The sequence below is a fragment of the Pseudozyma hubeiensis genome (genome assembly GCF_000403515.1).
Source record: "Pseudozyma hubeiensis SY62 DNA, scaffold: PHS48, whole genome shotgun sequence".
Lineage (NCBI taxonomy): Eukaryota > Fungi > Basidiomycota > Ustilaginomycetes > Ustilaginales > Ustilaginaceae > Pseudozyma > Pseudozyma hubeiensis.
The window spans coordinates 55,501-79,803 of record NW_012133830.1 but is presented as its reverse complement, the minus strand read 5'-3'; the positions used below and the strand labels follow the sequence as shown (position 1 = coordinate 79,803).

Below are 24,303 nucleotides of genomic sequence, written 5' to 3'. Positions count from 1 at the left end.
CTAAGAGGGACCGCTGTCGTTCGTCGAGCGGGCAAGCTGATGAACGCGAGACGTGGAGACTCGGCGTTGGCAGTGTCGTTTGCGATGATGAAGCCAGCACTGAAAGACGGGGTCTGCTTGAACGTAGGCGTCTCGGTCGACGTGGGATTCAATGCGGATGAGATAGGGTTGAGACGAGCCAGATAATTGTCGTGCACTCCCGGATGAATCTCGATTGAAAGACCTCTTCGAGAGAGTCACACGTGGACGATGCGAGGGTGGTCTGAACGTTGTTGGCTCTGACGGTGTCGGATAGTGATGTCGATGGTGGAGGCGAAAGCAACAGCGGCGGCAAGTGACGGGGGGACGCAGTACAGACACGAACCAACAAAAAAGGATCGCAGGCCGTCGTGGCCTCTGAGCGTGACAGGGGCACGAGGCGGGACGAGGCTAGATGCGATGCGAACTGCAAACGAGCGACTGAAAACGTCAGACGCACGCATCCCGCAGACTTGTCGGGCGCCTGCTGCTTTCATACTCAGGCGTGTAAAAATAGAGCGAGCTCATCACGGATGCTCCTCTTGACCGATCTGCGATTTTTCCCCACTTGCTCCATCAGCAGCAGCAGCAGCAGCAGCAGACGCAGTGGATGACGATCTCGGTTTTTTCGACCTTTTTCAAAATGCAACAGTCTGAGCAGGAGAGAGAGAGAGAGAGAGACGCAGAGGCGCCCAACCCTGAATTTCCCCTTCTTGAGTCCACGTCGACCAGGTGGAGCTCAGAGGGCACGCGCCTTTTGCAGAGGGTGGTCAAGGCGCAAACAGAAAATGAAGCAGCGATGACGAAACAGGGCGGATGCAGCACCAGCACTAGCAGCACTCGAACACGGAAGACGCTTTCCGCCCCGTCTTGCTCGCTCTTCTGCCACTTTCACGTCCGCCGCTGCTTGCTGTCATTTCCCCATCTCTGGCTTCTCCCGATCGACCGTCTACGCCAAAACGTTTTCAGGAAAACGTCTCGATCTGGTCGCTTTTTGGCCCTTTTCCTTGTAAGATCGCTACACACTGTCCATCGCTCGTCTGGCTTTCGGACTCTTCGAGCTTTTTCTTCCTACAAAATCCACTCCAACAGTCTGTATTACTCGATTCAGTCTTCGCTGTCCGTTCTACTCACAGATCCTCAATTAAATCTCGACTGCTATCATATGAGCTCACGTCACAAGCGTGAGTCGTGAACAGAGAAACTGGAAGACCGCCATCGAGGCAGCCTCACGCAAAACTTGATTGTTGAGAGCCGGGTCAAATGTGAAGCAAGTGTGAGAACGAGGGTCAATGCAATGAGATGTGTTGAAAGCAATGTGTGAACAAGCCGGAAACCCGATACCAATGATGTGAATGAGAGGGAGCACGAAACAGCATGATGTTGGAGACGGAAAAGACGGGGCCCGGAAGTGCAGATGTATGTGTTGGTCGACCGATGCCAGATGCCACGGAAAGAAGAAGAGGTAATGTATGCAGCGGTCGGGGTTTTGTTGGAGGGTGCGGAAAACGCAGCGATGTAAATGCGGGAGAATGAAGAGTTGACCGAGTCGAGACAGGAGCATGAAGTGAGAACAATGTCGAGGTGGATCAACAGCCAGCTAGCCAGCAACGCGCCAGATACTTTAGACGAAAAAGTGCGTGTAGATGCGACTCGAAGGCGCCACGGCCATCTCCTCCATCTTGTACGTGTTGAGCTCTTCCTTGATGCGCTGCGCCAGCAATGGTGTCAGTCGGTTGCACGTCGCCTGCTCGCCACGTCGGTCGTAGACCGTTGCCGGCCACGTCGAGTGGAAGATCAGATCGTCGGCAAACACAAGCTTCTTCCTGGCTTGCGTTGGCGCCGTCACCGAACGCTGCGGCACAAAGTCGGCGGATGGATCCATCATCAACGACAGCGTCGGCATCGACGAGTTCGAGTGGTGTCCCAGCACGCCGCCTGCGTGCTGGATCGATCCGGGCGAGGCTGATCGCGCCGGAAGTGCGTCGCCAGTGCGCGAACCGGGTCGAGAGGAAACAGGCGAATCCGTCTTGGCGCCTACGCCGTCGAGGCGCTCGACGCCAGCCGCGTTGCTCGAAATGTTGGTCATTGTGTTCGAGCTGGGCATTCCGGATGCTGCCGGAGTGGCCTGAGGTGCATCGTACGAGTTGGCGCGGATGCGGCCAGCAAACGGCTTCTCGAAGCCGCCGCTGAGCGAAAGGTCGGGCGTCGAGGCCGTCTTCTTGAGGATGCCCTTGGGGTTCTTGAACTGCGCTGCACTGGCGCGCGATCTCTCGATGCCTTCGCCCCAGTGACGCAGGCTGTCGGTTTCGAGCTCGTCGCCAGAGTCTTCACCGCCCATACCACCAGCGGCGGGCATGTGGGGTGGCTCGAACAGCTCGCTCTCGAACGAGTTCTCGAATCCACCGTCTTCGCCGTACGGCATTGACAGCTGAGGCGGCGCAGCGGAAACGAGCGGCTCGCCGTTGTGCTGGCCGTCGGCAGCATCGACGTACTGCTCTGGCTCGGCGTACGTGGTCTCGAGCCCGGTCGGTGCATCCGAAGTGATGGAACTGATGCTGCCGCCGCTGCTGCCGAACTTCTTGCGCCAGCCGCGTTTCGACTTGAGCCTCTCCTTTTCCTTTTCGATCATCTTTTGACGGTTCTCGCCCGCCTCGCGTGCTCTGGCGTCGGACTCTTGGCGTTCACGGGTAGCACGCGCCTCCGCTTCGGCTTGCGCCTGCATCTGAAGCTGATGCTGGCGCACGTACGACGCAGCCGGAGTCATGCCTGCATCCGTGGCACGACCACTCTCGAGCTCGACGGTGGCGTGCGTGATGGATGCACTCGAAGGAGTGCCCTTCTTGCTCTTGGGAACCTTCTTGGATTTGGTGTTGATGGCCGAATCGTCCGAGGCCGTAGGCATGGTGCCGAACGAGTCCGCGTCCATGCCGTCTCGGCCGTCCTTGTCCTTGTTGAACATGTTGGTGAGGCCCATGAGCGAGTGGCGTCGTGCAAGCTTGCCGAGGTTGCCCACCTTGCGCAGCATGACCGACGCGCTAGAGACGGTCGACGAGATCGAGATGTTGTCGGTGGAAGAGTTGAACTTGCGGTTGAAGATGCTGCGCTTGCCGTCGTTGTTGCCCGAGAGCGGAGGACGTGTGCCGCGTCGCGAAGTGATGGAAGCAGCCGACGAGCCAGGAAGGGCGGCTCCGTTGTCGGGCGTTCGTGGAGGCGACGTGGAGCGAGTCGACCCTGTGGATGCGTTGGTGTCTCCCGACGAGTTGGGCAGACCGCCGAGGTCACGACCGAAAACACCGTTCTGGGGACGCCTAGCAGCGGCAGCGGACGACGTGCCGTGAGGCGCGTTGTCTTGGATGTCGTTCATGTTGGAGAAGGAGAGGGCCTTGCGAAGCTTGCTCGAGAGGCCAGTCTTTTTGGATGCTTTGGGAGCATAGCCGGGCATGGGGGTGGAGCGTCCGCCGTTGACGCGGTCGTCATCGCTGCCGCCGTAGACGGCCTCGTCATCGTCGTCCTTTGCGGCTTGTCTGGACAAGGGCGACGGCTTCTTGGAGTTGATGATGCTGGGCGGCTGGACACGCTGGGAGCTGCTGGTCGATTGAATCGATGCAGACGAGTTCGATCGTTGGTGAATGGGAGCGGATGCGTTGGCCCCGGCACCCGCACCGGCACCCGCAGCGCTAGAGGCGGTAGCGGTCCTCGAAGAGACGTCGGAACCAATGGAAGACTGGCTGTTGGTCCGTGGCGGTGCGCCACGCAGATGAGAGAGACCAGCCTGAGATGAGCTGGTCGGTGAGGGTGTGCTTTTGGCGCCATGGCCGTTTGGCAAGCCCGGCGTGGAGTTGGAGGAAGGGATTGCGGCAAAGCCACGTTTACGCTCGGCGGCGAGCATGGGCGAGGTTTCGCGCGAGGAAGTCTGCGAAGCTGTGCTTGCAGTGCGAATGCGAGGTGCGACCACGGGTTGCGTGGCTGCAGCGGTGTTGGTGTAGTGTTGCGTGTTGTTTGTGCCAACATCCGAGGTTCCACGTTGTGTCCTGCGGTAAGGATGGAAACCGCCTGCCGATGATACGGACGACGAGGCGGAATGGCCAGAGGGAGCAATTTGGCCAAACTGAGCAGCGGCCATCGGCTGACCGTTGAAGCTGCGCATCGAGTTGAGCTGAGGCACGCCGGCCGCGTACGAGACACCGGGGAAGGCAAGGGCGGGGGCAGCTTGCTGCTGGTCGCGACGGAATGTGTCGTTGTAGGTGACGTTGGCCGGACGTTGAGGAGTGGATGAGGTGCGTCGACGGCTGTCGAGGCCCGGCCCCATCTCGCTTGCCGGCGAAGATTGAACCTGTTGCTGCTGCTGCTGCTGCTGCCCGTAGTATTGCTGTGCTTGCAACATTTGCTGCTGATACTGCAGCCAAGCAAACTGGTTCTGCTGGTGGTGTTGCTGTTGATGCTGCTGCTGCTGTTGGGGCGTCATGTGCGGATAATAGCCCGGTGTCGACTGACCGAACGGCTGGGTCTGAAATTGACTGCCAAACATGAGTAAAGCCGTGGGAGCTCGGGGACGAGGTTGAGGTTGCTGGTGAGATTAGCTCCGTCCGAGGGGTCGTAAACCGCTGGCGGTGTCGGGTTACGGGATGGTTTGGGGGACGTGCGCGAACGAAAATTGAGCTTCCCAGAACGTAACTCGTCACTGAGTAGCGACCGACAGGGCCGGTTCGGTTCTATGACAAGGTCGTACGCACCGCACGCTGCGCCTGTGTTATGGTTTAGGACCGCCTTTCAAGCCGATCGAGGGCTCATGTAAAGCGAGTGCTGGAGTGGCGCTCAAAGCAACGTGACGAGGGTGCGCTTCCCGGAAGTCGTGCTGCCTTTGGCTTGCGGAGCCGCTCGAGGTCGTCGAGAATCGCAAATCACGGACGACGGTTGTGATCGACCACGGAATCGCTCGAGAGTACCCGTAAGACGAGAGACAGATGCGCCGTTGCGGAAGCGGAAGCAAGCGGTGCGCAGCCAGCTGTCGGCCGGCTGTATGCAAACAAACGGAGCCCAATCGACAAGTGTGATGCACCGGAACGTGTCTGCCGCGTAGCAGACAGGTAGACCAGCTGGGTCAAAGCGTGCAGAGCAAAGGCTTGGAGTGGAGTGGATTGGATCGGATCGGAAGATCCGGTTTGGATGCGCTGAGCGTGAGAAGTGCGCGCAGTGATGGTCTAATCGATCCGGATCGGCGCGTGTTCCGAGTACGTTCGTGGCGGAGGAATGGAAGAGTGGCAAATGCAAAGAAGAGAAGTGAAGAGAGGAGAGGAGCTGAAAGGATGGCAAGAAGGAGGAATCTACCCTTGTGTAACGGTGGAGACGAGGAAGGCCAACAAAGATGGAGTCGAGCAACAAGCGTGATCGTGACCGAGCTAGAACAACAGCACAGAGGGGAGAGGGGCAGAGAGAGAGAGAAGCAGCCAGAGGCAGGTAAGGGGACGGAGCTGGCTTCCAAGCAGCAAGGCGCGAACTGAGCTGGAAGGGTCAGCCAGAGAAGGAACAGACAGCAGGTCCCAAATTCAATGGAGACGCTAAGCGAGGCTGGCTGGGAAGGGCAAGGGCGAAGGAGAGACGTCGGAGAGGCGGCGGGGAGCAGACCAAAAGTGTTGCTTGTCACTTGAGGGCGAAAAGCGAGAGTGAGCCAGTGTCAAGAGAGAAAATGACAGACACAGCGTGCGGGATTGTGTGTGCAGATGTGGCAGCGTGTGGCAGCGTGTGCTTCTTTTGTGAGTGTGCGTCCCAATATCTCATTTATCGCTTGAGGCGACCAAATTCAAAGTTTGGAGCGTCTGAGGAGAGTGAGAAACGATGCGCATGGAAGTGGCACACAGAGTGGAAAAGAAGAGGGACAGGGGCGCGTCGGCCGGACACTGCGTGGCTGAAATTTTTTGGGCAAGCGATCAGCGACCATGAGGCAGATCGACGGCAGATCGAGCGTGAGCGTGGAGCAAGAAGGTTGAGAAACGGCAGGCGAGTTTGTGTAAGGGTGCAGCAGTAGCACCGCGGGCACAGCCCAGCAGTGTGTGCCGAACCAATTGCACAACGCGGTGACTTTGAAACACACACACACGTATATCCGCACGCAAATGCACCCTTGATTCGGTCGTGCATGCCTCTTTGCCACGTCCTCGTCGCAAGCCGAAAGCCAGAGTCATCGTTTCATAAAACGTTTGTGTTGACTTACGAGATGTCAAGTTGAAAGGCGCAGCAACGAGACCGATTAGGCTCATTGGTCAGTGGGTTGGTATTCTCTCTGTCAAGGAATTGAGCATAAAGAGAGCAAAGGCAAAGCAGCGAACGGCAAGAGCCAAGCTTTAAACAGGAAAAGGATCTGGCTGACTGTTTCCGAACAGACACGATCGACATCCACACAGGGGCACACGATTCCTCTGTACCAGAGAAAGCCGACGGAGCCTTTTGAAAGAAATTAATTTATTTGTTCTTTACTGTATTTGCTAAGTATAGGGTGAGAAGGGATTTCTCTGGAAAGGCAGGGGATCGAGAACGCGAGCGTCTCAAGTTTGCGCTTGGGATCGGTCTCTGTCGGAGAAGCCGAGGTGAAGCAGGCGGAGCAGCAGCAGCATGGCACGGACGAGTGATCACGGACATCTCTTCCTTCTGCCTTGTCCGAAAAGGCGTCACTGCTCTCTTTGTTTGGTACCGCGGTCGTGTGGTGTAAGCGCAGCAGGAGCGGTAAGGAGCCAGCGACGACGGAGGCGAGTTCGAATTCGCCAACCGCAGTCTGTGCCGAGGGCTCAAAGCGTTTGGGATTCGCCAAGCGAGGAAAGCATCAACTCTGGCCTGCCAAATCGAGCCACAAGCACCAACTCACAGAGCCAAGTCTTTTTCGCCTGCCGCCTTGTGACCTTCGGAGTCGGGAATCGACATTTCTTGGTCCTTAGTCGCGGTCTCTCGCTATGTATGGATTTGACCCCCGCCTGTGGATCATGCACGGATCTCGATGACGTCTCGCGTGGTTGGCGATCAAGATGCTCTGGTCTTGGCAGAGCGACGTTCTAGTCGAGGTGCCTTATACAGTGTTTACAAGCAGCAATAGGAGGCTGCGGCACACGTAGACAGTGTTCGGCATCGGCGTCCTGTCCATTTGCTAATACGCTATCCCGGATGTTTCGAAATAGGAGAGCCACGCAGTTTCGTGGCGCGGTTGACATCGAGGGAGGACGTTGCAAACTCGCCTGGAAGCTTTTCCCACACGTTCGAATGTTTGGTTGAACATGAAAGCGCAACACTCGAGAAGGTTGCAAAGGGTGGAATCGATGCCGCACGCCATTGCGCAGGCGGCACGATGTCAAACGCTCTGCTCAATTAAGACTTCTTTGCTATTGACCTTCAGCCGACGCGCATGACTATGCCAATCAAAGGCTTTGCGATCCAAGCTCGATCTCGGATCAAGTTTACAGCTGCCAGCGTTGCGCCGACGGGCTGCGTTCTGCGTTAGCTTCTTTCCGAGAGAACAACACCAACCTTGTCCGCGGGACTCAGCAACAGGTAAATTCGATCTCCGACGCTAGCCAGTCAGAGTCGGTTTTGCCCTTCTCTTTGGGAATGGCAAGTGGAACCCCCGGGCTCGGAAAAGCAACGAGAACCTGCCAGTCGTCACCTTGTACTCGGTCTTCCATGACAATTTGGCGCATTCCTTCTATGCGGTCGTCGAAGAAGCAGAGACTCCTGTGGGAGAAGACGGCCAAAACGTGGAAGACGCGAGGTGTGACGCAAACGGCTGTGTTCCTACGACTGCATCGGAGGTCGCTTGCCGTTGTCACTGCAGGCATGTCAGGCATCTCTGTACGGATGCATGCGTGCTGGCGGTAGGCGTACATGCACCCTGGTCATGGCACACCGCACTCCCACTGCTCTTGCATGCGATTTTGTTGCTTGATCATTTCACGTCCACAATTTCCCACTCATTTCTTTTCATCATTGACGCTTCTTTTTGGCATCCATCGCATGACTATCGTTGCTGATTGTGCTCGTCGTTGTCAGTGCCATCATACTGCACACACACACGTGTCAGCAGAGCTTGTTCGATGAGTTTTGCATTGGAAAGACTGGAGCTCACACCAATTCTGAGCTTCCTTTCATTTTTGTGCGATACAACTTCTTTACTTGCTGGCATCCTCACTTGCAGGCTTGGCAACAGCATCGCTCGGATCCTCGTGAATCTGACCTTCCTCCTCTTCCCTCTCGTCATCGTCGGCGGTCTCCTTCTCGCCACCCTCAACTGCAACCGGTGGCGCTTGTTTCGTTTCTGTCGTCGAGACGGCAGGCGACGAAGAGGTTTCCCCAGCTTTGGTGGCGGCGGCGGCTGCGCTTGCGGCTAGATCACCGGTAGTTGGCGAGTCCTTTGTCGCGGCTGCTGGTTCCGATGGTCCCGGCGACGGCTCTCGACCATCTACATCCATCGGCTGGGCATTGCTCTCCGATGCAGCGTTGCTTCGGGACTCGGGAGCGACAGCCGCAGCAGGAGGCGGCGGCGGTGTCGCAGCTGTGGTCTCCTTCGGCTGCTCCGCCGACTCTGCTTGCGCAATGGCCTCAGACTGGGCAGGTTCGGGAGCCTCGTCGAGTCTCGCGCTACTACTTGTCACTTCAGCTTCAACAGCAGCTGCGCTTCCGCTCTTGGCTCGCTTGTACGAATCTTCCCGCTCGTCAGCTGCCTTCTCTTCGTCCGCGTAGGGTCGCTTGCCCAATGAGCTTGCCGCACGCCTCTCTGGACTGGGTGCTCGATCGGACGTCGCAACAGGCGCTGCCGGTGCCGCGATAGGCGTTGCCATTGACGGCGCGGACGCTGAAGCCGCACCAGCGAGACCCATCAGCGCATCAGCAGCACCTTCGTCGTAGTCCTCGTCCACCATGCGGGACGACGGAGCACGCGCGGCGAGTGGCTCGTTGCTGCCATCCGAGCTCGCCGGCGAAATTTCGCGTTGCGCTCGAGCATCTCCGGCGGGCGAGCCAGCCCTCGAGTCCGGCTGATCTTCGCGCGCAAGCAGCGCAGCCGAGCTTCCCTTCTTGTTTCCACCGCCTACACTGGCAGCAGTAGATGCACCGAAGGGCGTAGCCGACTTGCCGTTCTTTGCAGCAGCAGCAGCACCTCCCTTTGCAGACCAAGGCGAGCTGGCCCGCGAGCTTGCTGTCTTGCCTTTCTTGGCGGCCGCCGACGGAGCAGGCGAGGGCGGCGCGGGTGCTGCCTCGAGCTCATCCTTCGACTTGGGCCCCCGGCGCGATTTGCTTGCAGATCCGCCCGCGTTGCGACCCTCTGCACCATCGTTGAGCGAAGGGGGGCCATGCTCGCCAGCTCGAGCACGCTCCCAATCGGGGGTGGGTCCACGGAGTCCAGGTGGTGGTCCTCGCCCAGGGGCGCTGCCCATGGATCCGTCATGAACGTCGCCGTAGCCATCGTGACGGCCGTCACCGGCCTGACGAGGCGGAGGCGGACCACGCTCGTGCTCGAACTGAGGCGGCGGAGGGCCTCGCTCCTCGTGTCGCAAGCCAGGTGGAGGAGCATGAAGACCACCGGGTCCTCGCTCGTAGCCTCCTCGCGGACCGCCAGGTCCAGAGCTAGGATGGCCGTTGTTATAGTGGTCACGACCATCGTCGCGTCCGTAGACAGGAGGTCTTCCGAATGCCGGCGAGGGCGCGTTGCTGCCGCCGTGCTGCGAGCGTGCGTAGCCTTGCTCGTTCTTGGGTGTGATGCGTCCGCTGGCAGGGTAACCTCGAGCAGCCTGCTCTCTTTCTCTCTCGCGCTCCCACTCCATTTCGCGCTCGCGTTCGCTCATAGGACCACCCATCGGTCGACCGTACTGATCCAAGGGCGGGGGCGGTCCGCTGGGCCCACCAGCTGCAAGGGCCGGTGGACCACGGAAGTCGCCACCGTGAGCGTGGCCGTGGCCGTGTGGGGCTGAGCCATGAGCATCGTGCATGTCTGCACGCAGAGGTGGAGGCGGCGTGCGGCGCGGCGGCGATCCCAGCCTCCTGCCGTAAGGATCCATGCGAGGTGGACCGGGCGAGGGGCCTCGCGAGTGCGGGAACCCACCACGTCCCTGAGGCTCGGGACCACCTGGACCTCCGACCATGGGAGCCAATGCGCCGGGAGGAGGACCACGAGGTCCACGTTCGTCTACACCAGGAGGGCCACCGCCACGGAACGGCGGAGGTGAGCGGGACGATCCAAGGTGACCGGGACCGGGCAAGTCGCGATCGGACATGTCCCCACGTCCTCCTCCATTGCCGGCAAGCTGAGGGCCACCGAGGGGTGGAGGATACGAAGGACCCGGTCCGCCACCGATGTGGGTAGGGGGCCCAGGAGCCATGCCGTTGTTGTTTGCGTAGGCGGTCGGGTGGACATCCTGGGGCACCGGCGCTTCTGGCAGCTCGCCACCTTTCGCCTCGGCGTTGCGCAGGAGTTGGAGGCGCTGCTGGATCTGCGGGTTGTCCGGGTCGAGGTCGGCGGCACGCTCGTAGGCGTGGATGGCGTCGCTGATCTGGTTGTTGCAAGCCTCGTACAGACTGCCGAGGTCGAACCACACCTCGGAAATGTAAGGGTTGAGGCGGATGGCACGCGAGTAGGCGTCGAGTGCATCGCGGTACTGGTTGATTTGGTAGTAGAGAACACCGATCGAGCACCAAAACGTCGGATTCTTGCCATCGCGGTAGACGGCTTGCTGATACGCCTCGTAAGCCTTGTTGTAATTCTGACCGGCCATGTAGGCACGTCCGAGCAGGTACCAGCTCTGCGCATCGTTGGGATCCGATTCGAGACTCTTTGTGAGGAACTGGATGGCACGCTCCTGGTTGTTGAAGCCGGCGTTGGAGAGGTGGTAGAGCCATCCGAGCTGCTGCAGCACCTTGGCGTGGTTGGGATTCTCGGCAAGGACGCGCTCGTAGGCCTCCTTTGCGGCGTTGAACTCCTTCTGCTGCTCGTAGACGTGGCCGATCTGGAACCAGATGTCGATCTCGGTGAGCGGACGGGGCGGGTTGTCGAGGATGTAGCGGAAGCACTCGAGACTGGCGGGGAACTTGTTCTGCTGCTTGTAGATGATGCCGAGACGGAAGTAGATCTCGTTTGCCTTTTCGTAGTTGGGATCCATTCGGACGACGCTGGCGAAAGCCTCTTCTGCGTGCTCGAGGCTGCCGTATCGATCGTAGAGGATGCCGATGCCGTACCAGAGCTTGGGCTCCTTGGGGTTGGGCAGATGATAGAGCGCTTGTTGGTAGGCGGTGTAGGCACGCTGCAAGTCGTCCATCATCAAGTAGCAGTGGCCCATCGAGCCCCACGTGTCACCATTCTCGGGGACAATGTTGAGCACGCGCTGAAAGTAATCGACGGCTTTTTCGAAGTTGTCCAAGGTGCGATGGACGCCGGCGATGGCGCTGAGAGCAGGGACCGAATAAAGGTCGTGTCGAAGAGCAGCCTCGTACGCCGAGAGCGCACGATCGTAGTCCTCCATGGCTTCTGCGGCCGAACCAATCGAGACCCAGGCGGCTTCGTTGGCGAGCGAGAGCTTCTGCACCGCAGGAGATGTTGAGGCAGGAGGACCAGCCGGACCACCCGCAGAATCCATGATGCGACTCTGTGCAGACGAGGAGCGAGGAATGTGCGGTGGTGGAGGTGGAGGGCCGCCAGCGCCGCCGGGTCCGTCAGCCATGAGCATACGAGGGGGCGGTCCTCCATGAGTCGACGGCGGACCGTTGACGCCATTCATAGCGTGCGGAGGCAAGCCGGGCGGGGGCGGCATGGACTGAGCGTAGGAGGAATGCGGGTGATGCATGGGGCCGTTGGCTGACGCAGGAGGCATACCTGGACCGCCTTGAGGAGGAGGGCCGCCGGCTACATGGTGAAGATCCCGACCGCCAGCATGAGGATGATGCGAAGGGTGCACATTGTGTCGCGCTGAAGGCGGCATGGCGGATTGCAGTGGTGCTCAGCGGGCTGAGCTTTGCAAAACTGAGGATATCGGCGGGGGAACAATTTGGAAGAAGCCTTTATTGAGCACGCTTGCGCGGATCGGATGCTACCGAAGCGACAAAGATGCCCAAAAGTCGGAAGAAGACAGATGACCTGCGATCCGAGCTAGATTGGCCGAGCGTCAGCCTGACCGATTTGGTAGATATGTCTACAGGTCGGAAGAGCCAATCGGTAATGCCGTGGATGCGTTGCTGCGATACGAGCAACGGATGTGCCCTGCGGTTGACCAGTACAATCGACTCGAAGTCAGGAAAGAAGCCTGACTCGGGGTGCGCTCAATTCCGTCTACACTGCAGTGCGCAGGGCAAGGGTGAGTGAGCGTGTCGACGGATGTCTGCTCACAGCCAGCGATCAAGCTACTGCGGTGAGGACGAGGCGCCGAGGATGATGCTGTGTGGAAGTGTCGTGACGAAGAGGTGAAGGTGATGAAGCAGGCGACGGGACCGAATGGAAGCGATGCGATACGATTTTCGCCTTGGCCTGGGCGCGGCGCTGCTGCAGACGGAAGAAAATCGAGACGCGGCAGACTCGAGCGGACCACGCTGCAGCGCTAGACTTTCGTTGGCCTTTCATGTCATGTCGCGTTTCCGCAGAGGTCGAGCGAGCTGCGACCTGTAACGTACTTGTTCCAATTATTTAGGAAGAAAGAAAAACGGAGACGGCGGGAAAAGGGTCGGGACAGTGCCTCGTGCCGTGCAACAGAAATAGAAGGCGAGGGGCACGGGCAGAGGAACTCAGCCGAGCTGCAAGGCCAGGCAAACCAAGGCAGCTTTGACACGAGAGTCTCGCCTCGGGTTGTGAAGAACAAGGCCAATTAACGAGTGTCAAACGACGTCGACTTCTAGGCCATGCAGCCCAAGCGACGCTAGCCAACGGTCGGTTCACGCTCCGATCAGGTGGAAAATTGACCGTCGCCAGATTGGGTTCTCGAACAACAGAGCAAATATTTACAGTTCAATAATATTATAAATAAATATAAAAACGGTTGAAGAAAAGAGTGAGAGCGACCAGGCTGGCGGGGCCGAAGATCTGTGTGCCCTCGCATAACGGAACGCCTTGAGCGGAGAATTAGTTTCCACAAGTTACCACTGTACACCACGGGACACGCCGACACGCCATCTTCGAAGCGAGCTCTCTAGTCTGGCAGCGACAGTTGGCGCCAATTCGGCCAGTCAGTCACACGGTCAGTCGACGCTCGCGTGCATTCGGCTTGCCTTTCGTCCACGGATCCGTTCATTTTCAGATCCTGGCGTATATGGGGCAATCCACAGCTCAATTGTGTTATGAGGCCCGATTCCATGTTGTCCAAGGCTTCCAACAATCCGACTGTAAGGCAGGCAGAGAAATGCTCGATGCTATCAGCTTATGCCTCATGCGGCCCGGACGCGGGGCGAGACAGTCGTGTTGAGTAGCGAACAGCTCGCTGCTGTGTACACGTGACCGACGTCGAAGTCCAAAAGATTTCGCCTGGACGTGATCAATCTGGGATTGACAACACTCAAGATCGTCAGCAATTCCTTGGGGAGCTCACGGTCCTTGCTGGAAAGTGATACTGTGTCGCTTTTCAAATCTCTAAAAGTACATGGATGGCAGTGGCGTCTGCGTTCGAGCCAATGAGCCGCCGAGCGAGCAATTGCCGTCACGGATCGAGGAGGTCCTCAACGTTCGACCAGTAGTTGGACTCCATCAGCTTCTCGATCTCCTCCTTTGTGAGCCATTGGAACTCCTCGACTTGCCCGCTTTTGGAATCGGACAGCTCGGCGTTTCCAGCGAGTACATGCCCTCGCAGGAAGTACGTCTTTTCAGCCGCGGCGTCTGCCGGCTTATACAATCCTACCGGAAGATTTGACACCATCCAGATGTCCATCTTCGAGCCCAAACTTTCGGAAACGGATGTAGGCGCAACGTCGTGGAGATTCTGATGCTTGGTGTCGGTGAGTGCCTTGGCTGGGAAACGCCAGGCGGCAGCGCCCTTGACTGACTTTTGCTTGACTACGAGGTAGAGTGTTCGATCGAGCCTCCTTTCTAGACTGCGGACGTCGTTGTTCTCATCCGCTTTGGTGATTCTTGACAATGGTCGGCTCTCTGCGTCACCCTCAGCAGCCGAGGACGAAGGAGAGGAAGACGTAGCAGCAGCCTCCTTGCCTTTGCCGGCCTTGCTCTTCGACGCCGACCCTGAGGCAGCAGCGGCGATGGCTGAGAAACCTTGTGGCGAGCTGGCCTGATCCTCCTCGAAGCGCTTCTCGGCTGCGGATCCCTTCTTGAAGTAAAAGTCCTTCGGGAAGGGTTGCTGCAGCGCTTCAGAGAGCTGGCGATTGTATTCGTGGTAGGCCTTTTCGAAGCTGCTCGGCTCGCGCAGGATGACCGGCGGTCTGGAGAGGATGAGCGAGCTGATGATCTTGTTCGATGAAGACGATGCGCTACCTGTGTCGGCGATTGGAGCAGACGTTACCGCTGCGGAGCTGGAGGCCGCAGCTGGTGCGGCACAGCTACTGGAAGTGGAGTGCAAGAGACGCTTTGCAAGCGGCTGAGACTGCAGCAGCCGCAAGCGTGGCGCGGCGGACCTTGTTGCCGACATATAGATCTGAGTATGTGGCGAAAAGAGGCGAGAGCAATTAGGTGAGCGAGCTAGGAGAGTACGAGATGGAGGTCGAGGATGATGGTCAACAGCAGCAGCAGCAGCGATGGCCAGATCTTCTGGAATCGGAAAAAATTGGGTCTCGCTCGCATTTTCCTAAGCTTTCTTTCCTTCCTCCCTGCTCGGATGACCCTGACTGGATTCAGTGAGAAAAATATCGTGCGGAAAGGCTGACTTTGGTCTAACAATCAAGAGTACAGCAAAATTCTCGAGCTTGCCTGAGATCGATCACGATTGTAACGTGCTCTGCTGCCTCGTGAATTTGAAGGGGGGTGGAGGACAAGCTTCAGCAGAACGGAGAAGCAGCGTACGGGCCACCTTTTCTAGAGAGAGCTGCAGCGCCAAAACGTGATTTCCAGTCGAACGTCACATTTTCGAGAGAGAAAGAGAGCAAGCAGCAGCGAGAGCGAGCGGAAGCGTGCTGCAAGCGGCTCGAACAGGGGCAGGCCTGCACCAAGGTCCTAATCTCCACGCCGCTGCTTCCGATCGAATCTTGGCCCTGGTCACCATCTGCCGCAGCTCCACCCGTCGCCACCACCATTCAAACATACATCCGCGCCGTCTTCTGGAAGGAGCATTTCTCGTCAAGTGTGAGGATTGAAGAACAGCTGGTTCGGTCGTTGCAGCTAGGCCTGGAACGCGCTCCCAAACCATGTCGTCGTCTTCCAGCTCCAAGCAGCCGTCGGATGGCCAGTCCAAGGACAAGGCCAACAAGGACGCAATCGAGAGGCCTCCGCTCGTCTACCTCACCAACAAATGGATCCAGGAGCTCACACAACGCATTCGCGCCCGACCCATCCCATGGGAGGGCTATCACCGCGCTGATCTGTTGAGCGGCGAAGAGCTCAAAATGATCAAGAGCGTCGATGCCATCGTCATCGGTCAGGACCGCTCCAAGCTCAATCCTCTCTTGGATGAGCATGGCTCCGACTATGTGTCTCTCTACCTCCGCCTGCTTTCCAAACTCAGCCGCACCGATACCCTTCAGCAGATCCTCGTCCTTATCGACGACATGCTTTCCGATCGCGACGACCGACTCGAGCTCTTCCTTTCGCTCGACGGACAAGAGGAGCAGGACGGCATCGGTTTCCCATGGAAGCCGTTCGTCAAGCTTCTCGATGTTCCCGACGACTTTGTGCAGATGAAGTCGGCCCAATTCCTCACTTTGCTTCTCGTCTTTTCGGCCACACACTCGGATCAGCCGAGCCCGCCTGCGTCTGTCCTGCCGCGCCTGCTTACCTTCCTGTCCTCCCTGTTGCGCGGTGCCAGCACGAAACCCAGTACAAACGGATCTGGGAGACCCCAGACCGGCGCTAACGCATCTCCTGCGTCACGACGAACGTCGCCGGACTTTGCCGAGGGCAATGGACCCGAGATCGCACTCGTGCTGCTCGAGGCTCTCCTGCGCACCCAGAAATACCGCCAAGAAGCTTGGGAGCACGCCGTTGCCAAGATGGGTCAGGTTCCGCCGTCGTCGTCTGGCAAAGCCAAGGCTTCGAACGACGATGAGGATGACGACAATGCGAAACAGCAGCAACCGGACGAGGCTGTCGACCACGGCTTCCTTGCCGAGCTGGCACACATCCTGCGTCTCGGCAACGCTCCTGCCGGCGGGTCGAGCTTCAACTCGAGCGCCACCTCGCCGAGCGGCTCCGGATCAGCAACCCCTTCCCGCCAGACCACCAGCAGCGGAGCGAGCACGCTCGTCGTCGGCGCCAACACGGGCGCCAACTCCACGCGTGCCGGAACACAGCTCATCTACCAAGTCGTGCTCTGCTTCTGGCTGCTCAGCTTCAACAAGGACATCGCAGCCGAGCTCAACGTCAAGATCGGACTCGTCCCTCTGCTCGTCGATGTTGCACGCAACGCCGTCAAGGAGAAGGTGACGCGTGTCACCGTCGCCACGTTCCGCAACCTGCTCGCCAAGGCACCGGACGTCAATGCACCCGTCATGCTCGGCAGCAAGGCGCTCACGCTGACCGAGAACCTGCTCTCCCGCAAGTGGTCCGACGAGGAGATCGAGGAGGACCTCGAGTACATCAAGTCGGAGCTCTCGGAGCGCCTCAAGTTCATGACCACGTGGGACGAGTATCTGTCCGAGCTGCAATCCGGTTCGCTGACGTTCGAGAGTCCCGTTCACGAGCTGGATGACTTCTGGAAGGAGAACGCGCCCAAGTTCGTAGAGGAGGATGGGAAAGTGCTGAAGCAGCTGGTCAAGATTCTCAAGGAGTCGGAGGACAGTACAACGTTGGCGGTGGCGTGTTCGGATGTGGGCAAGTTTGTGCACTTCTTCGAGCAGGGTAAGAAGAGGGTAAGTGATCTAGGTGCCAAGGCGAGGATCATGGAGTTGATGACGCATCAAGATGCAGAGGTCAAGTATCATGCGCTGCATACTGTGGCCAAGTTGATTTCTGCTAGTTGGAGGTGAAGATTTCATGTTTTTGGATTGGTTCGATTGCAATCAAGAATTGGTTTTTCTAGATGAGGAGGGGTGAATCGATGACGGAGAAGCCGACGGCGACGCCGCCTTCGTCGCTGTCTCTTCCTTTGGTTCTGAGCAGATAGCCGCCTGATTGGTGGTGTTTGACTTGGACGCCGTGAGAGTGGGAGTTGGCGTTGGAGAAGAGGATTGCGCCGTAGACGCCGAGTTCGGAGACAGTGTCCTTGGCGAGTACGGCGCCGCCTTTGGAGGTGGGGGTGGAGGCTTTCACCAGAAAGTTTCCGAGACCGGAGGGCGGTTTGATGAGACTCATGAGGATGTACGCTTGTCTTCTTGCGACGGCAGTTGATGAGGATGAGGAGGATGATTCTAGTTCGGCGAGGAAGCGGGGTATGTCGGTGCGGTAGACGTTGTTTCCGCCGCCTTCGCGTTGTGGTTTGAGCACGTAGTGTTCCGGGGAAGTGGTGGCGAGTTGGTAGCCTTGGCGACCGAGCGGGGAATCGTCCAGTGGGTAGAGGTCGGTGAAGGTGTCTCTGAGCGATTGCGCTGTAGAGGCGTCGGCGTGGAGGGTGGTGAGGAGCGGTTCGAGTTGCTGAGGCTCTGCGAGCACTTGCTGCACCTTCTTGGCTCCAGCGAGTTGGACAGCGATGGAGGGACATTTGATGGCCAGACTCTGTTCGAGTTGCTTGCGAGTATTCCAATCGGTATCACCGGTGTAGTCGGAAGGTCCGTAGCCGGCACGGAAGTAGACTGTACTAATCTCAATCAGTCCGAGTACCGGGTGGTTGAGGAAGAGCGTACGCTTAGCATCGTCCGGCTTGATGGTCATGCGTTCGGCGATCTCGGCAAAGCTCTGTCGAACGACTCGAATGCCTCTGGCCTGCACGGCGTGCTCCAGAGGTCGTTGATCAAATGCATTTCTCTCCCCCTCTTGGACCACAAAGAGCACGTAAACGTTCTGGGTTGATGCCTCGGACTCCGATTTCCCCTGCTGAGAGATGTAAGCTGCATGGGCAGCAGTCAACCCTCCTACCAGCACATCTTGCGCCTGGTTCTCTGGAAGATTGTCCGCCTTCAAGCTCTCCTCAAGACCCAGGTAGTCTGTCGTGTTCGAAAGGTGCCTGTGCAGCCCACTGACCCTAGTACAGAGAGCTCCGAACGAAGCGCTGATCGTGTTAAACTCGACCTGCTTCAACTCCAGCTGTCCGGACCTGCTACCCATCTCATTGCCCGCCTCTCCCTCGCTCTGCGCATCGTGCAGCAGATAGTCGCTTCTGAACAAGCCCAGGCTCAGCGGCTGAACAAGGTCATCTTTGACAGCAGTGTAGATGTCCCAGAGCTGCTTCTGGAACGAATCGACTTGGACGACCGATTGGCCGATCACACGTTCGAGGAAGGCGTGGTCGGAAGAGACCTGCGCGTAGAGAAGGTCGTAGGCTGGCTGGATGGATTGTGCTTTGTTGAAGAGAGTTCGGGGGAAGGGCGAGGGGAAGAGCGAGAAGGGTGCGTGGATGGTGCTGTCCGTCGAAGGGGTGGTGGAGGGTGGGGTGGGGACAGGGCGGTAGACGATACCGTGAGAGAGAGCGTAATCGGTCGCTTGGTGTGAGAGATGTTCGCGAGCCTCTTCGGACAGGGCTGGTGGCCAGGCTGGTAGCGTTGGAGTCGACATGATGTGCGGCGATGGTAGTGGTGGAATGAAGAGGAAGTGTGCCGGATGAACAAGAGACGAACGAGCAATGTCTGAATCGCGTCATCCGACAAGCAGCGTGGAAATCTTCTCAGACGTCGACGGCTTAATTCCGAAGGACCCTGAATTTGGCCCTCGACACACGGATCACCCGAAGATATCCATCTCCAGCCAACTCTCTCGTCTCCACCATCTTAGCGTCGTGCCTTCGCGCTTCAATCTGCCCATTGGCTGGCCCCTTGCATCTCGAACATGGCATCTTTCTCGTCAACAAACCAAACGAGCTCGGCGCAACCCACCGCACCGCCAGACGCCTCGCGTCGTCAAGCCAACCAAGCCGCCTTCTCGCGCGACCTCGAATTCCTCTCGTCGCTCGCCAACCCTTACTACCTCAATCATCTCGCGCAATCCGACGTCCTCTCATCGCCCGCCTTCAAACGCTACCTCAAGCATTTGGACTACTTTCGACATCCCAAGTACGTCAAGTACCTGCAGTATCCGCAGGCGTTGCACTTTTTGGATCTGTTGCAGAACGAGGAGGAGTTCAGGTTGGCTTGCAGAGATCCGGCTTTTGTAGGGGAGGTGATGGCCAAGCAGATCGGTCATTGGGCTACATGGAGGGATCCGGAAAATGGAGCGGGGGATGAGGCAGGGGATGAGAAGGAGGACGACAATCCTTAGATCGGATGGTGAAGGTAGAGAAGTCGCAGCACGTTTGTGTGCGCATATACCCCTTCTCCCCCCAACACTGCATGCAATCGTACGCACGACTCAGACAGCCTTTCATCTCGCAAACGCAATCACACATAATACACACACACACACTATAAGCATGACTTCTGGCCAGTTGCGAATAAGTTACTCATTGAGTGGATCCCTACCGAAACCTTGAATGATGATGCTCCTCCACCAACCCTTGTCCCGTTATCCTTTCACCCGAAGTGCCCCATCCATCCAGATCCGCTTCCTCCTCGATCTTCCTCAACCTCTCGCTCTCTCTTTGCCTCTCCTCTTCCGTCATAGGTGGAGTATAAGGTTTCGAGATGATCTCCTGACTGACACGTTGCGTGTCCAGCTCCAAAGCGTCCGATTCTCCAGTGTTCTTGCGTCTCACGCCTTTCCCACCACGCTCCTGTTCCGCATCGAAGAGCAGACCGTCTTCGTCATCCACGTGGTTTCCACCAATATGTTCGTATCCGTTGGCTCTACCCGCACCACCACCGCTGCCGCCGCGAGCGTTACCGGATGCCGCACCGCCACGGAAGATCGAGCTGGCTCGACTACGAATGCTTTCGCCCAACTCGTTGAGCCCGGAAATCTCCTGTCCTATCGAATCGGCTCCCCTCGTGATCAACCTGTACTTGAGGTAGTTGTACAGAGCGATGCCTAGGATGGTGATGCAGAGACCGGTGACGTTGATCGGAGTCAGTTCGTCGCCGAAAACGCTACTTGCAAGGGCGATCGTCAAAACCTCCTTGAAGATGCCTGCTACGCTGAGCGTCACTACACTCGTCCGCTTGATCAGCGCAAACTCGGCAAGGTTCATTCCGAACGCCAAGAAGCCTGGCGCAGCGATCAGTCCAATCGTCTTGAGAGCGTGTGGCAAGGTATCGAAGTGCCCGAACTTGGCAGCAAAGATCGCATGCCACGATTCAAAGATCGCCGAGAGCGAGATGAGCGAGACCCCCATGACAGGTGCAAGCCAAAAGATGGTGGCGATGGGATTGTTCATCCCCATCTCGTCTCTGTCCAGCAACATCTGCGTCAAGGCCCACCTCAACCCACCCAACGCCGAAGCTGAGAGGACCTGTATTGCTCCAACCAGGACGAACTTGGTCTCCGCCGCGACCATCATCACCACACCTACGGTGATCAGCGAGATGATACCGATGAGACTCCATCGGATCACTTCGAGTCGGAAGATGAAGGCGAAGAAGAGGACAAATGCGAGGTTGGAGCTCTTGCACATGGTGTAGAAGGTGAGTGTGATGGTTTTGAGACTCGTGTTGGAGAGGCCGATGTCGAGCGCGGTTGCGAGGGCGCAGGGTACGACTTTGGACGCCCAGTCGGTTCCCGAGGGTCTGGAGGCTGTGCCGTTGGGTTTGCGGGGGACGAGCTGCGGGAAGAGCTTCATGGCGGAGCTGCTGAGGACGAACTGCATGAGCATATGGAAGCTGGTGACGAATAGCGGGAAGGAAAAGTTTTTCTTGTCGGTAGAAAACATCCATTTGTTGTAGACCGAGATGAGGGTGGAAAAGGTGTACCAGCTGAGGATGAGGAGGACGTTGACGACGGATGCTTTCCAGTACGCATCTCGTCGCTCTTTGAGCGTGCCACCTTGTTGCCTTTCTAGAGATCGTGTGGAGGGGATGGTCGACGCCTGTTCTGCTAGTCTCCAATATGCGCCCGGGTTGAGTGTATGCCCAAAGGTGCTCGATGGCGTACGATGGCCCGTGGAAGGTGTAACATCATCGTGATATGGACTCGACCGCCCGCTTTGCTGGTTGCTCGTGAGTGGCTGCGATTCCGCATCAAGTGCGTCTTCCTGATCATGGTGCTTGACTTGGTTGTGCAGTTGCGATGGTGGCAATGGTGCTCCTGATGCACGTATTGTGTCGGAAGAGTGCTTCGCCGGGGCTGCGTCGGCAGAGTTGCGAGCTGACGAGCTGGTGGGAAAGAAGAGGATGTCAGACTCGTCCGAGTCCCTCGAGAGACTGGAGCTAACAGAGCGAGCGTCTGCAGGTGGACGACTCATGGTGGCAGCCGATCCTACCTTGTGTTGCGATGCTGCTGGATATGCCCACTGTCACCCGACTGTGTTATGAGCTTTATGCTAGCGAAAGCGACGACGAGGACTCTAGCCGAGCATGGTGGTACGCTTCCGAATGCTTCTGCTCGGTCGTGGGTCGATGCGATCGAGGTGAAAGACGTGTGTGACGAAATGCTTTGGTGGTGAGAGGCGAGGGCGAGAAACGTGCACGGGTGCTCAATTATCGTTGCACGAGAAGATGCAGCGGTCTCGGAAGTGATGGCTTCTCTCTCCAGACTGTGTCACACGCTCTCCAACAGCACCGACGCGCCTCGGAGGAAAAAGAAAAGGGTGCACAATCCAACACGGCCCGCCTCGCCTCGTGCGAATCTGCACCTAAAATCAGCCTTCTCGTTGCTTGATGACAGGCTTTGGCTCTGTTCTTCTCGTGCAGCGGCGGACCCTGAATGTTGATTCTGATCAACATGCTTTGTGCCCTCGACACACTCTGAGCTCAGGGAGATATACTGACATAATCCTAGGACGACACGTTCAACGGCTTTTTGACGTTCGGAAGGACTCATCATTGGATTGCAAAGAGGCTAATGGTGATGCCACACGGTACAGTGTGCAGTCGCGATACAACTAGGAGCCGAACCAGCTTCCGTGGGAGAGGTGAAGAACCTGACCCGTCATGATGTTGGAGGAACCAGCGTCGGCGAGGAAGACGTACGTGGCGCCCATCTCTGCGGGCTGGCCCGGTCGTCCGTGCAGTGGTACGCCGCCGATGCCCCAACCTTCCATGTTGTCCTCGCTGCGGCTGGCTGGCTGCAGCGGCGTGTAGACGGGACCGGGTGCAACCGCGTTGACGCGGATGCCCCGGGGAGCGAGGTGCAACGCCATGCTCCTCGTGAACGAGACGAGAGCGCCCTTGGTGGACGAGTAGTCGATCATCTGCGCGCTTCCCTTGTAAGCGGTGACGGACGAAGATTGGATGATGGTCGAACCGCGCTTCATGTGAGGAAGTGCAAACTTGGTGAGCGCAAAGGCGCCGAGGACGTTGCTTCGGAACGTGCTTTCCGTGACACCGAGGTCGATGTCCTCGAACTTCTTGCACGGCACCTGTTTGGAAGCGTTGTTGACCACAATGTCGATGGTTCCCCACTTTGCGAGGTGCTTGTCGACAACCTCTTTGCAATCGCTCTCCTTCTCGAGGTTTCCGGGCACACGCAGGATCTCCTTGGTTCCCATGGGCGCTTCTCGGACGAGCTTCTCGACCATGTCGGCATCCTTCTCCTCCTCGGGAAGGTAGGCGATGGTGACGTTGGCGCCCTCGCGCGCGAAAAAGAGCGCAGCACTGCGGCCGATACCGCTGTCGCCGCCGGTGATGATGGCCGACTTGCCCTGGAGCTTGCCGCTGCCCTTGTACTCCTCGAGGTACGGCTTACCCTCGTTGTCCCACTTTTCGACCTTGATGTGCTCGGCGAGCGGCTCCATCGACTGGTCCTCGCCGGGCAATTCTTGCTTTTGGCGGTCAGGGAAGTAGTTGGGGTAGGCGGTGACCACCTGGTCGTCGTTCTGCTTGGAAGACATGTTGAAGCTAGAGGAGAGGATCGAGGGGAAGGTGGATCGGGTAGTTGCGCGGATGGCGTTCAGACGGAGCGGTGAAGGAAAGTAAGGTTTGCTAACACGAGCGGATAGAGGTCTCAAGGATGATCCCGCTGCGTTCATAGAGAGGGGGAAAGGATAAGGATGATTTGAACTAGAGAGCGTTGCTCAGAGATGTCCTCTTATATACATCTGCCGCCAAGGCTAGAGGAAGCCTGCTTGTCATCAACCAACTGCCATACGGGCCAATGCCGAGAACGGTCATACCTTCTTGTGGCTGCCTCAAGCCAGGTTCGGGAACAAACTGGCTCTGGCTTTGGCTCTGCTGAGAGCGGAATCAGAAGACAGGCGCAAGCATCGTGACCCGAATCTGGCATCAAAGCGAGCAGCGGACGAGGAGGAGGCTTGCGATGACCAAACAGGTGCAGATGGACCAGGTGCGGAGTCCACATGGTTCCTGACAGGTGTTGTACCTGTCCAAATCGATGCATGTCGTTCAGACCCTGAACAATCGACGCAGAGCAGCGGTGAGAGCATCATCACGATTCTTTTTCCTTGAGAGCTGCAGATGCTGAATCATCGTAAGCGTCATTTCCCAAATTCGCATCGCTCTTTTGGACAGGAAATCGAGGCAAGTCGGGAAAACCTTCCAGAAGATCGGTCATCTATCGGCTTGCTCTTTGCACCGCTTCTCTTGCCAAGAGATGTCGTTCCCTCTGATGAGCATAGGATCGCCGATGCTGAAAGCCTGATTCAAGGAGTAGCAAGATCCTCGAGTTAGCAACTCTTGACAGACCGCGGAAAGCACGACAAGATGACTCGTCGGCTGACCCTCTTTCATCTGATCTGTCTGACTGCAACCGCAATCTGTGTTCCCATCGACCGCAACAACAGCTGTGAGGAGCTCGGGGCCCGCTGTGGATCGATTGAATGAAGACGAGTCACACGAGCAAGCAGATTTCCCACGGCCGTCAACAACAGAGACAGAGACGTTGGACGGGTCCGTGTGACTCCGGAGCTCCCGCTGTCTGCTGTGTGCGACTGTGACTTGGGTACGCACAGCTGAGCTGCAGTACATTTGAGGTCAGTCTGCATCCGAACAAGCTTTGACAAGGATGCAGGGTGTAATTTCGCTGCGCAGCTCCACACT

General features: G+C 57.8%; 12 protein-coding genes across 12 annotated transcripts; 3 read left to right on the top strand and 9 right to left on the bottom strand.

Moving 5' to 3' along the window:
• Positions 1 to 236: 236 nt before the first annotated feature.
• PHSY_005317 (hypothetical protein) lies at positions 237 to 482 on the bottom strand (the record flags this gene model as incomplete). Its single annotated transcript, XM_012335927.1, has 1 exon — positions 237 to 482. The coding sequence occupies one exon, from the start codon at positions 480 to 482 to the stop codon at positions 237 to 239; it is 246 nt and encodes an 81-aa protein (XP_012191317.1).
• Positions 483 to 1,642: 1,160 nt separating this feature from the next.
• PHSY_005316 (possible bud neck localizing protein phosphatase subunit Bni4p) lies at positions 1,643 to 4,549 on the bottom strand (the record flags this gene model as incomplete). The annotated part of the gene is made up of 1 exon (XM_012335926.1): positions 1,643 to 4,549. The coding sequence occupies one exon, from the start codon at positions 4,547 to 4,549 to the stop codon at positions 1,643 to 1,645; it is 2,907 nt and encodes a 968-aa protein (XP_012191316.1).
• Positions 4,550 to 7,547: 2,998 nt separating this feature from the next.
• On the bottom strand, positions 7,548 to 7,889 carry PHSY_005315 (transcription factor; the record flags this gene model as incomplete). The annotated part of the gene is made up of 1 exon (XM_012335925.1): positions 7,548 to 7,889. The coding sequence occupies one exon, from the start codon at positions 7,887 to 7,889 to the stop codon at positions 7,548 to 7,550; it is 342 nt and encodes a 113-aa protein (XP_012191315.1).
• Positions 7,890 to 8,171: 282 nt separating this feature from the next.
• PHSY_005314 (hypothetical protein) lies at positions 8,172 to 11,768 on the bottom strand (the record flags this gene model as incomplete). The annotated part of the gene is made up of 1 exon (XM_012335924.1): positions 8,172 to 11,768. One exon carries the CDS (start codon positions 11,766 to 11,768, stop codon positions 8,172 to 8,174), a length of 3,597 nt encoding a protein of 1,198 aa, XP_012191314.1.
• Positions 11,769 to 12,478: 710 nt separating this feature from the next.
• Positions 12,479 to 12,849, top strand: PHSY_005313 (tetracycline efflux protein; the record flags this gene model as incomplete). Its single annotated transcript, XM_012335923.1, has 2 exons — positions 12,479 to 12,591; positions 12,672 to 12,849. 2 exons carry the CDS (start codon positions 12,479 to 12,481, stop codon positions 12,847 to 12,849), a joined length of 291 nt encoding a protein of 96 aa, XP_012191313.1.
• An 821-nt stretch (positions 12,850 to 13,670) lies between these two features.
• PHSY_005312 (likely mitochondrial ribosomal protein MRPL17p) lies at positions 13,671 to 14,609 on the bottom strand (the record flags this gene model as incomplete). Its single annotated transcript, XM_012335922.1, has 1 exon — positions 13,671 to 14,609. One exon carries the CDS (start codon positions 14,607 to 14,609, stop codon positions 13,671 to 13,673), a length of 939 nt encoding a protein of 312 aa, XP_012191312.1.
• A 712-nt stretch (positions 14,610 to 15,321) lies between these two features.
• On the top strand, positions 15,322 to 17,097 carry PHSY_005311 (hypothetical protein; the record flags this gene model as incomplete). Its single annotated transcript, XM_012335921.1, has 1 exon — positions 15,322 to 17,097. One exon carries the CDS (start codon positions 15,322 to 15,324, stop codon positions 17,095 to 17,097), a length of 1,776 nt encoding a protein of 591 aa, XP_012191311.1.
• Positions 17,098 to 17,146: 49 nt separating this feature from the next.
• On the bottom strand, positions 17,147 to 18,778 carry PHSY_005310 (glutathione synthetase; the record flags this gene model as incomplete). Its single annotated transcript, XM_012335920.1, has 1 exon — positions 17,147 to 18,778. One exon carries the CDS (start codon positions 18,776 to 18,778, stop codon positions 17,147 to 17,149), a length of 1,632 nt encoding a protein of 543 aa, XP_012191310.1.
• A 270-nt stretch (positions 18,779 to 19,048) lies between these two features.
• PHSY_005309 (hypothetical protein) lies at positions 19,049 to 19,477 on the top strand (the record flags this gene model as incomplete). The annotated part of the gene is made up of 1 exon (XM_012335919.1): positions 19,049 to 19,477. One exon carries the CDS (start codon positions 19,049 to 19,051, stop codon positions 19,475 to 19,477), a length of 429 nt encoding a protein of 142 aa, XP_012191309.1.
• A 196-nt stretch (positions 19,478 to 19,673) lies between these two features.
• PHSY_005308 (permease of the drug/metabolite transporter) lies at positions 19,674 to 21,551 on the bottom strand (the record flags this gene model as incomplete). Its single annotated transcript, XM_012335918.1, has 1 exon — positions 19,674 to 21,551. The coding sequence occupies one exon, from the start codon at positions 21,549 to 21,551 to the stop codon at positions 19,674 to 19,676; it is 1,878 nt and encodes a 625-aa protein (XP_012191308.1).
• A 639-nt stretch (positions 21,552 to 22,190) lies between these two features.
• PHSY_005307 (oxidoreductase) lies at positions 22,191 to 23,276 on the bottom strand (the record flags this gene model as incomplete). Its single annotated transcript, XM_012335917.1, has 1 exon — positions 22,191 to 23,276. One exon carries the CDS (start codon positions 23,274 to 23,276, stop codon positions 22,191 to 22,193), a length of 1,086 nt encoding a protein of 361 aa, XP_012191307.1.
• A 538-nt stretch (positions 23,277 to 23,814) lies between these two features.
• PHSY_005306 (hypothetical protein) lies at positions 23,815 to 24,231 on the bottom strand (the record flags this gene model as incomplete). Its single annotated transcript, XM_012335916.1, has 1 exon — positions 23,815 to 24,231. One exon carries the CDS (start codon positions 24,229 to 24,231, stop codon positions 23,815 to 23,817), a length of 417 nt encoding a protein of 138 aa, XP_012191306.1.
• Between the last annotated feature and the right edge of the window lie 72 nt (positions 24,232 to 24,303).